This window comes from Vigna angularis, chromosome 4 (assembly GCF_016808095.1).
Source record: "Vigna angularis cultivar LongXiaoDou No.4 chromosome 4, ASM1680809v1, whole genome shotgun sequence".
In the NCBI taxonomy this organism is placed as follows: Eukaryota; Viridiplantae; Streptophyta; class Magnoliopsida; order Fabales; family Fabaceae; genus Vigna; species Vigna angularis.
In genome coordinates, this window is record NC_068973.1 from 1,891,545 (window position 1) to 1,903,279 (window position 11,735).

Below are 11,735 nucleotides of genomic sequence, written 5' to 3' on the forward strand. Positions count from 1 at the left end.
AAACGTTATAGTTTTTCTTCTTTTCCTTTTCCTGTAATTGTTCTTTTTGAAAATAAAACAATTCAAAACAAAATCAATTAACTTTAATTAAATTAATAATAATTAATTTATTAAATAAAACAAAATTAATTTAATTATAAATACATAATTTACTTACAATATAATTATAGTTAAAATATAATTACTTAACTCTAAAAGTATTTAAAAATTAATTTACAAATCAATAAGTTAATAAACTAAAAAGTAAAAAAAAAAAAATCCTTTTAAGCAACAATAAAGTAAACACAAACAGAGGCGCATATAGAATCATTAACCTATATTGGAGACAACAATAAAGGAAGCACCAAACCCTACAACACCATGAATCTACCATAAATCAAGGAAAACCCACCACCAACCAAGCACCAGCATGAATCAAGCAAAGGAGAAGAGAACATTGACAGAAATGATAAATTGGAAAAAGAGGAAGATAAGAATTTAGGGAAAGAGAGATAGAAGAATGAGAGAGGAAGAGAGAAAGTAAGAGTGTGGGGGTGGGGATGTGATGTGCCTAAGTGAATAAGAGAGTAAAAAATTAGAATTTTAAAAAAAAGGTAAAAAAGGTAAAGGGTAAAAGTAAATAAAGATACTTTTATGATTAAAAAAAATTTGGAAAAGTGTAGAAAACAATGTATGGTGGTAGAAGGAGTAACACTCATGGCCTTTCCATGTTATTGGGCCCAAAAGTCGGTATCCGAGAAAGATGCTACTTCGATTTGCACCTATCAAAATTCTCTCTACACCCTATTACTTTGGATTTTATTTTCCTGAATCTATTAAATCAATTATGGAAACATTTTTCCAGAATATAAGTGGTGAGAGTTTTTAGGAAAAAGGTTTCTAGAATTGATTTAGTTCAGAAAATAAAATAAAAAATAATGGGATACATGGAGAAATTTTATAGGGTGCAGAAAGAAACAGCCCCGATTCTCGATTCTGTGTATGTCCTTAGGTCATCTTCTTGATAACAGTAAGTTTTAATTTATTTTTTTAATCTCACGGTCACATTATTATTAAAGTTTTACAAAAGGGCCTTATGGGTCTGAGATCCTACCCTACTTCAATAATTTTATTTTACATATGTTGAGAGAATAATTGTTTTGATTTGGATTCAATGAAAGGAATTATTGACCCATATAGTTACATGTTATGTCTAATTTTGTAGTGATATACTTTGAGTGAGTACATGTTTCAGTGGTCATCACACGTGTTGGTTGCGCAAAATTAATTCCTGTCTTTCACTTGTGTCCCTTACATTGAGTTATTAATTTAAATCTTTAATGCACTAGTCGGTCAGAAGCAACACAAGAGTTTCAGAAGTTCTTGAGTTTTCCCTATGGCGTCAATTCATGTTTTTCCATCAATTTCAGTCAAAAACGTGGAAGCTACTACGTTTTACTTTTAATAAGTTGCTTGTAAGACAGCCCAATTAAAATAGGTATCCATCCCTATTTGTGAGGGATGAGAGGATAAAAAAATACTAAATTGAATGACTGATTTTGGGAGGATGTGGATACTATTTGAGGGAGATAGATTTTGAGTCTCTCGAAATTCCAAAGTCATACCCTCATTCGTTGCAGTCATTCCAAGAATTTCACTATCCATTCACCAAAGTCATTCAATTCGAAATCAGAGTCACAGCAACTCGATACGAGGTTTCTTGATCCCCACTTCTTGGCAGCTATAATAAGACAACTACAGTAAACTCTATGTGCCCGTAAATGGGCTGAATAATTAAAAAAAAAATCAGGTATGAAATGTCTTTTGAAGCGTAAATACAAATTCAATATCAAGAGTAATACATTAGATGAAACGTCTCAACACAATTTACACATTAATCTCAATTCTCAACCTCATCAGAAAGAAAACACTAACTCAGGTACAGTCAATCACTCTGGTAAAAACTCTAATGTGACCAAATGTCAATGTTTACAAGAGCATCACGAATGCATTCCAGCAAGAAACCACATTCAAACACTATTCCCTACCACAAGGTATGATAAACCCACTCCACCCAGACGACCGCGAGGAATATTATATAAGATCAGCAACATTCATTGGCATTTCATCAATCTGAGTACTGTAGTATTGCTCAATGTCTCTCAAGATCTTGATGTCATCACTCTTCACAAAATTTATTGCAACACCCTGCAAACCATGATTGGACCAATTACAAGTAGTAATATATATTATATAAGACAGACAAGAGTAAATGGCAAAAAGAACATGCAATCAAACGGAAACAAAGAGTACTACGACCACGAAACAGTAGATAATCTCTCAAATTTGTTTTAGTGCAAAAACAAAGTTTTTCATATAAAAATTTAACTAAACAAACAACATTACTTCAACTATTTAAACGTTCCCAGTACCTTTCGCCCAAAACGTCCAGAGCGACCAATTCGATGAATGTAAAGCTCTCGATTGTTTGGAAGGTCATAATTGATAACTAGAGACACCTGATAACAAAAGTAAATGCATGACAATATCAGCGATTAATTCCTCCATCATGTACATACAGTTCAACATTAATTAACAATAGAATTTCTAAATATATTTCAGTTGATATTGATCAACTTGGTTATCAATATTCCTCCATCAGTTGAATATTGATCAACATTCAATTGAATTTATTAAGAACAAAAACAAAAAGCCAATATAAGCAACCAAGAATAGGGTTATTGACTCATGACATATTATCACATACCCACACATTTCGGATATAAATGATGTGAATTTATCTTATTCTACAGCAGATAAAACAAAGGAAAGTAAATACAAGAAAGACCGACACCACAACTTGCCTGCTGTACATCAAGACCACGGGCCCAAACATCAGTTGTTATTAGTACCCGAGTTGTTCCAGCACGAAATTCTCCCATAATAGCATCTCTTTCTTTCTGAGGCATGTCACCATGCATTGATGAGACAGTGAAATTATTGTTACGCATTTTTTCAGTTAACCAGTCAACCTGTACCAACAGGATAGAAACTATCATAACAAGCAAACAGAGACGGATGGTATACAATCCAAAAAACAATTATTCAGTGTGATTGAAGTGATGGCCTATCCTAGTAGGAAATGTTTGACAGTTCTCATGTACCTTCCGCTTGGTGTTACAGAATATAACAGCTTGAGTGATGGTGAGTGTATCATAAAGATCACACAGGGTATCAAACTTCCACTCCTCCCTTTCGACTGCAACAAAAAATTGTTTGATGCCCTGTAATCGTAGAGTGGGGCAATTGCATCAATATCCATTTAAAATCAAGCACCAATAAGAATATGAAAAATGCTTGCTTACCTCTAATGTCAATTCATCACGTTTTACAAGGATCCTTACAGGATCGGTCATGAATTTGTTTGTCATTTCGAGTATTTCATGAGGAAGGGTAGCAGAAATCAAGTTAACCTACACAGTTAAAACTCGGTTATTCAAACACTACAATATACTTTACAACATTAATCAGGCTTCAAAAGAATCCAAACAACAATGATCCACGAGAATGCAGTTTGAGCAATATGAATACGAATCACTTCAATAACATAGACTAGGGTTCCTGCAGATGCATCCAATTAAGTTATAAAATAAACTCACCTAGCTAGTTAATTTATGAATTGTGTAACAATCAAATGATCAGTGCTGGCCACTTACTGTGATCAAAAGCAGAAGCCCCACTATTTAGTTATTGACTTAAATTTTAACGTCATTGATTTTAGGTACATAGTTTTTAATGAAATGAAAAGTTGAACTAACTGGAAATTGTAAACAAACAAAATTTACAAAAAGAGGCTTCAGAACCCCCATTCTCCATTTATCCTTGAATTCTGGCCACAGTTTCTTTCCCCATCAATGTCACACTTCTAAATGATGTCAGTTTTCTAACAGACATTCATTCACAGCACACCTCCCATATCCCTATTTGATGGCAAAGTTATTCTGAATTGGAATTATGGTTTTTGCTTCAATGTCATTTTTTTCATTGCCATTCCTTAGGCTATAGTGAAGCAACTTAGAGTGTGGTTGAGTACAAGATATGAACTTATTCAACAAGCTTTTATAACATAAGAACTTGTCATAAATTTTATCATGAACCCAAACAATATTTGTTATTCTTCTCTGGTAAACGGTTGCCCAAAATTAACTACTACTATGCACCTCAACAATTGCAGAAATTTGATTCCAAAACTCGTACACATTAATAGAAAAGAGGACAACAAGGGAAACAGAACCTGAAGGTCAGGGGGGAGATATCTATACACATCATAAATTTGGTCTTTAAATCCTCTGCTCAACATCTCATCAGATTCGTCCTGTTACCAAAAGGAAAAAGATATATATGAAAGTCCTAGACACATGAAAACAAAATAAATTTGAAACCAACTATTCACAAGTGGAAGCAATGAACTCACCAGAACTAGCATCTTGATAGCCCTCGTGCGCAATGTTCTCCTCTTGATCATGTCACAGACTCGGCCAGGAGTTCCGGACACCACATGAACTCCATACTCAAGTTTCCTAATATCCTCACCCACACTTTTACCTCCAATGCAAGCATGTGCCTGTATGTTAATGAAATCCCCAATAGCCAATATAACCTTCTCAGTCTGAGAGGCCAGTTCCCTTGTTGGTGATAATATCAAAGCCTGAACCCTTCAAAAATAACAAAACAATAACCCTAAATAAATACTTAGTCAACAAACTCTAAAAGATAATACACTCAGTCAGAAGAAAAACACACACACATACAACTTGAACAAACATTCTTAGAGTAGGTTGGGTGGAGGCTTCCGTAGGAAAATGACACAAACAACAGTTTTCATTTTTAAATTTACGTTGTTACTCAATCCTCTCAAAATGAATAATCCGAACAGTTCTGGACAACCTATCAATTTCATTCCTTCCATTCTTAAGAAAAGAATCTTAATTTTCAGAATATTCCCTTAAACTCAAAAATTAACCCTCTATCAGCACCTAACCAAAGTCTCTTGTTTGCCACGAACAAGCTTTTCAAAATACGCCTACAAACAAACACAATTTCAGTCGCAACGTCAAGGTTTTTGCCGTCTGTGACTGCAATTTCAGCTGCATAGGCAGTTTAAAATCTCGAACCTATCTCAACACCACACTAATACCCATTGTCCGTTAACAATTCCCAGGAATACCGAAAACGGCGACGAAACCGTGAAAAACCCTAACCTAGAAATTCAAACTCTGGTAACAAAGAGAGGGCAAATAAAACAGAAGAAACGAAGGTTACTTACTCTCTGACGGAGGTATCGACAACCTGGCAAACGGTGAGGGCAATCATGGAGGTTTTGCCGGTTCCGGATTGAGCCTGGGCGATAACGTCACGGCCCTGAATGATTGGCGTGACGGCCCGTTGCTGAATGGCAGAGGGCTTCTCGAAGCCGTACTGGTAGATTCCACGGAGCAGATCGTCCTTTATCCCCATCTCCTCGAAGCTCGCGATCGCTTTCACACCCTCCGTCGTCTCGAAGTCCAATTCCTCCGCCGCGTTCACCGCCCTCCGCCGGTTCGCCGGCACCACCGACGTTGTTGCCATCGCCCGCCGCCGCCGCACTACGATTTGGTTTGGGTTGGAGAGAGTGGTAGGAGGCAACGAAAATTTGGGAGATGAGTTCACAGTGCTGCAGCCCTAAGTCAGGTTCAAACCTATATTATAATGCGTGTGGCCCATAACATAACGTAACCTTTTTGTTGAGTCTGCTTCAGCTTTATCCTCAGTTTCACTATATAATTTTAGGCTACATGTGATTATAATTAACCCTTTCTTAAGTTAGAGGACCATTTTTTTATTTTTAAAATTAAAATATTTCTACATACACATTATTGTTTTTATAAAAATAAATTAAACTTAATACACCGAATTAATAAAAAATAGTTATTTCTATCAAAGGTTTAATCGACAATATTCGTAGACCTATTTGATAGTATAGATATAATAAGATATGGTATTGATAAAAATAAGATAAAATAATTGGGAAATTTTATCTCATTTAGGATTTGTTCTTTTGTAGTGATTCAGGGAAGATGATTTAGGAGAGATGATTTGGGGAAGATGATTTTAATGGATTTGAGGGTAATTTTTTTTTTTGTTTTTTTGAGTGGATTTGTGGGTAATTGAGAGTAGATTTGAAAGTAAAATTTGTGAGAATTAGTTTAGGATTTGATTGATGTGACATATAAAAAATATTTGTTTAATTGATAGAAATTGAAGATTACCAAAATGTCCTTAGTTATTAATGTAATATAAAATTATAATTGTTAATGTTACATTTAATTGTAAAGAGTTTATAAAGAGTAAAAAATTAATATTAATTATTAAAATTATATTTAATATTATACAAAAAAAAAATTAATTTTTTAGATGAAAATAAATTGCATTATTATTATTATTATTATTTTATTATTATTATTAGTTGTATATAATAATAATATACAAGGAGTGAGTCTCAGTTTCTTGCATCTCATCATCGTTTTGACCAATCATAGAAGTTATCTCATAAATGAATAGTTTTATGTGCAAAGTCACGAGAAAGGATAATATTGTAAAACTTCATTCTTTACCTGCAAATCTCCTCTTCTCTGCGAATATATAATCTCTCTTCAATCCCGCAAATCATCGCTCGTAATTACTCTCAAATCGTTACAAACGAACAACCATGTCACTCGCATATCCATCTTTCTTAACAGTAAATCCCTCCATACGAACACAGCCTTAGGCTTTGTTCACATGTGTAGATTTGTGGGAGATGATTTGGGGGAGAGTGATTGAGTGAATTTGAGGGTAAAGTTTTTGTTGTTTGTTTGAGTAGATTTGAAGGTAATTGAGAGTGGATTTGGAAGTAAAGTTTGTGAGAATTAGTGTAGGATTTGATTGATGTGACAGATTTAAAAATTTTGTATAATTGGTAAAAAATAAAGATTACCAAAATGCCCCTAGTTATTAAAGTAATATAAAATGTTATTTGTTAATGTTATATTTAATTGTAAAAAAGTTTGTAAAGAGTAAAAAATTGAAATATTAATTAAAAATTATTTATAAATAGTAACAAAATTAATATTTAGTAAAATGAATTTATTTTTAAATGTAGTATTGCTTTTTAATATAATTTTATACCAAGTAGTATGAATTTATTTGTTGTGGAAGTTAGATTGATTAATTTTGAAGAAAGAAATATTTAAACGAAGTTATATAGTATGACATTACACACTTCTCCCACGCTGATATTTAAGATTTGACAGACTTGGTTGAAGGCAATTATAATCCATGGAATTTTTGGAACTGCTGAATCTATAATTGGATTTATTCCTACGACACTACCACACCCAATAGAAAGGATAACATACGTTTAAGAACTTAAAAATGTAATAAAAAAAAATGAGTTATCAAAACGAAAATAAACTAAACTCAGAAGAACTGAAATGCAATTGGAATTGCACCTGTGAATTTGTTGTACACGTACATTAGGGTTTTGAAAATTTTGTTGTAGAATTGACACGTACAAAAGATTTATGCAAGAAATGACACCTGTGAAGTGTGAGGATACTTCATCAAAGAAGGTTAATAATAGCTAATAGATTAGAATCAACACCTTTGAAATGTATAAAATTATAGGGCTCGTTATGTAGAGAATAAAATGTATATCAGTTTCAATTAATAAGTAGTGTCATCAGATCAGAGAATCACGAGACATAACCACCTGCATCAGTTCTCTTTTCTCTCTTTTCTTTCTGTTTGAACAAAGCAACAAGAAAGAAACCATGCATGTGGTACAAGTTTTCAGTATAGCACCAACTTTGGAATCAGAAGAATTACCAACTCAAACATCGCTTCCCCTCACCTTCTTTGACATACTGTGGTTAAGATCACCTCCTATTCAACGCATACTCTTCTATCAATTCTCTCACCCAACCCCACCCTTCTTCTATACCATTCTTCCCAAACTCATACACTCTCTTTCTCTTGCACTCGACCACTTTTTTCCTCTTGCAGGCCACCTTACTTGGCCCCTTTACTCCCAAAACCCCATCATCAATTACAAAACGGTTTCGAAGTTTCACCGGCCGAAGACTTTCAGCAGCTGTTCGAAGTTTGGTTTGGGAACCGAATATCACTCCTACGTAACCAAATACATATGTTTCGTGAATTTTTTTCGCTTCGCTGGAACCGGATACGTAGTAGCGAACCGAATACAAAGCTTTTGAAAAAACTTCCCAGGACTGGAACCGAATACCACTTTGAAACCGAATACGCCACCCTCATACTTCATTCCAAGCATTGTTCATCGTCTACTTTCGCTCTCAAACCCGCTCCTTCTTCATGCCATCAACCTGTTACCAATAAGGAGTATTGGTAAATCTTGAAGAGATTTGTTTTGATGATGCTACAAGAAGTTTTAGTTGAAGAAGATATTAGAATTAGTTAAAAGCAATTTGTAGAAATTAAATGTAGTAGGAAATTCTTGTAAACCTTGTAAACCTTGTAAACTTGCATTTTTAACTGCAATAATCGATTATGATTAAGCAATAATCGATTATCACAAGTCTTACTTGAATAATCGATTATCACTTCATATAATCGATTATCACATTTTTGAAAACCTGTAACGGACTTGAATAATCGATTATCACTTACAATAATCGATTATTCATGGCAGTTGGGAGCTGATCTTTGGCACTCAGTGTACTTGGCTATATATTTTGTTTTGGAAAAATTAGAATACAACGTTGTTGAGCAGAAGCTCTAGCAGAATACTGTTTGTCAGAGGAAGTTCTCAGAAGCTATAGTTCAAGTTCCCTTGCTTGGTCTCGTGAACAGGAGAGGCTCGTGTGTCGTGTGTCGATAGTCGGAGCAAGCTCTCTTCGAGTTAGCAAGGTGCTTTGCCTGGTCTCGTGAATAGGAGAAGCTCGCGTTTCGTTTGTCGATAGTCGGAGCGGTTCTCTTCGAGTTGGCAGAGTGTTCTTCTTCCGGTTCGTTCGTCGAAGGAAGGTTTATTTATCTGCTTTATTCACTATTTGTTGTAATCTGTGAAACCATTTTTAGTGAAAAAGGTTAATCACTATTTATAGTGATTAACGACTGGACGTAGAATCTTTTGATTCGAACCAGGATAAAAATTATGTGTTGATCTTCTTATTCCCTACACTCATTTTATTGTACGTACATCAACTGTTTGATAAATTTTCTCTAAGAAAATTGTTTTTCTAAAACGGACCATTAAACTTGATTTGTGACCGTAACACGCTTTCTAAGTATTTTATTCCGCTGCGCGACTCTATAACGGTACCGATTGTTCCAACAATTGGTATCAGAGCTTGCTTTGATAGTTTTTCAAAATTTGTGAAAATGGCTGGTCACAATCAAAACCATGTATATGCTGAGGGTGCTTCCATTAACAGACCTCCATTGTTTACTGGTGATAACTATGCTTTTTGGAAAGTTAGAATGGAGATTTTTATGGGATCTGTTGATAGAGGTATTTGGGAAGCTGTACAAAATGGCCCTTATATTCCTATGAATACTGTTGATGGTGTAGAGACTGAAAAATCATATTTTGATTGGACTGTTGAGGAAAATAGAAGAGCCCAATTTGATATTAAGGCTCGGAATATAATTTTTTCTGCACTAACCATTGATGATTTTTTCAAAGTTTCTATTTATGAAAGTGCTCAGGAAATGTGGGAATTTTTAAAATTCACTCATGATGAAGTATCGAATGTGGCTAAGTTGACTTGTTCGAATTCATGCTCTACATCAAATTCCTTAAGCTCAAGCGATTCAAATGAGCAAGAAAATCTATGCTTGATGGCCAACGTTAAATCATCTGACAGCCAAATCTTGAAGAAAAAGAAGGACTATCAAGGTTCTTCTTCAAGTTTCAAATGTTATGGATGTAGTGAAAGAGGCCATCTGAAAGCTGACTGTTCAAGCAACAAAAGAAGTAAAGAAAGAAAAGAAAAGAAACTTCACAAGAAAAAGAAGGTTCACATTGCTTGGGTTGATAATGACTCAAGTAGTTCAAGTGATTCTGTTGAAGAAACAAACTTATGTTTGACAACTAATGTTGATGACACTGCAAGCCAAGTAAGTTGTTCTAATTCTGAATCTAGTGAATTTGATTTGCAAAAAGCTTTTCTTGAATTGCTTGATGAATCTGAAAAATTGAATGTTGCTCATAAAAATTTGAAAAAGGAATTTAAACAATTGCAAATTAAGTATGATAATGCATTAGATGAGGAAGTCATATTAAGAAACAAAGTTAGTAATCTTGAAACAAAATTGTCTGAATCTAATTCAAATGAAAAACCTGTTGAGTGTTTATCTTGTAAAAGTCACATGTTTGACATTGACATATTGGAAAATTTACTTTCTAAAGAAATCAAGCCTATCTCACATGTTCAAAATGTTTTTAGGAAGAGAAATCTTAGAAATATAAACATGCATCTTCATAAAAAGTCTAAAGTTAAGAGAACTCGTAGAGTTTGGGTTGAGAAAGGGACTTTTGTGAAAAACAAGGTGCATGATGTTTGTTGTTTTTATTGTATGAAAAAGGGACATACTTCTAACAAATGTAGAATTAAACATTTTGATGTTCCAAATGGAAAATATGCTTGGACTCCTGTTATAAAGTAAATTGTCTCTAACCTCAAAGGACCCAAATGAGATTATGGGGACCAAAACTCTATTGTTTTTACTTTGCAGGTTAAGTTTTCAAAAGGATAAGAGAGCTCTATGGTATTATACTCTTTGAAGTGATGCTACAAACCAGGATGTAACTCCATCAAGTGGTATCCAAAAGCCTTCATTCAAGCACCAAGTATTTGAGCTAAGTGTTGTTTAAACTGTGATGTTACATCTTGTTTTTATTTAATTTTCCATTATTTGATTATTGTTATATTCATTTAAATGAGTTGGTTGATAGATTTTCATTGGCATTTTTAGATAATTAAGTTATTTGATGATTGAATTGGCATTTCCGTTTCAAAGATGTTTTCTGTGGAGATCTATTTATATGCATGCCATATGAGCTATGATTTGCTCCGCATAAAGCTTGATTACAAATTGTGAAAATCACTGTACAATAGTCTTTAAAAGCAGTTGTCGAAACTGCATTTCCTTGTTTGAGTCAATTTTCCAGTTTTAAATTCTGGTTTGCCAATATTTCATGGATAAAATCCATTGAACCAAGATAAACAATGTTATTGAATTAAATCTGATTACTGCATATTGTTGTTTTAATTTTTATATATGTTGTTTTATATGCAGAGTTGAATTCATTGGGTTAAACAGATTGGGATATGAGAGTGCATGAATCATAGTTTTTGTTTTGAAAGTTGTAAATTGTGTTGTCAAAGTTAGTTTTTTTTTTTTTTTTAACTGATTGTGCTAGCTGAAATGTTTTCATGTCAAACCTGTAGCAGCTGTGATCATTTCCATTTAAGCTACTGTTGCATTCATTTTAGTTTATAAATTGGTTGCTTAATCATTGATATCTTAATTGTTTGAAAAGTGGTTGTTGATTTTGTGGGTTAATTGAGTATGCTAAAAACTAAATTTGAATTGCATATTTAAGGGGGTATCTTTACTTTATGAACTTAGAAGAGAGTTAGAAGTGTTAGACATATCTTAGAATCAAAATCTATGCAAATTTTTGCATTTTTCGTAAA

The 11,735-nt window shown here is 33.7% G+C and overlaps 1 protein-coding gene across 1 annotated transcript; it reads right to left on the reverse strand.

Moving 5' to 3' along the window:
* Positions 1-1,815: 1,815 nt before the first annotated feature.
* LOC108321142 (eukaryotic initiation factor 4A-3) lies at positions 1,816-5,767 on the reverse strand. Its single transcript, XM_017552803.2, has 8 exons — positions 5,306-5,767; positions 4,454-4,694; positions 4,274-4,354; positions 3,345-3,452; positions 3,144-3,263; positions 2,844-3,011; positions 2,412-2,498; positions 1,816-2,187 (listed from the first exon to the last, which is right to left on the reverse strand). The coding sequence occupies exons 1-8, from the start codon at positions 5,605-5,607 to the stop codon at positions 2,074-2,076; spliced, it is 1,221 nt and encodes a 406-aa protein (XP_017408292.1). The 5' UTR covers positions 5,608-5,767; the 3' UTR covers positions 1,816-2,073.
* Positions 5,768-11,735: the final 5,968 nt, after the last annotated feature.

Excerpts from the sequence above, each read along its gene's own strand:
- LOC108321142 (XM_017552803.2), bottom strand. The coding sequence starts at position 5,607 with ATGGCAACAACGTCGGTGGTGCCGGCGAACCGGCGGAGGGCGGTGAAC. Across the intron at positions 4,355-4,453 it reads CTATCAAGATGCTAGTTCTG|GACGAATCTGATGAGATGTT; the intron begins GTGAGTTCATTG and ends TTTTGGTAACAG. Across the intron at positions 3,264-3,344 it reads GTGATGAATTGACATTAGAG|GGCATCAAACAATTTTTTGT; the intron begins GTAAGCAAGCAT and ends CTACGATTACAG.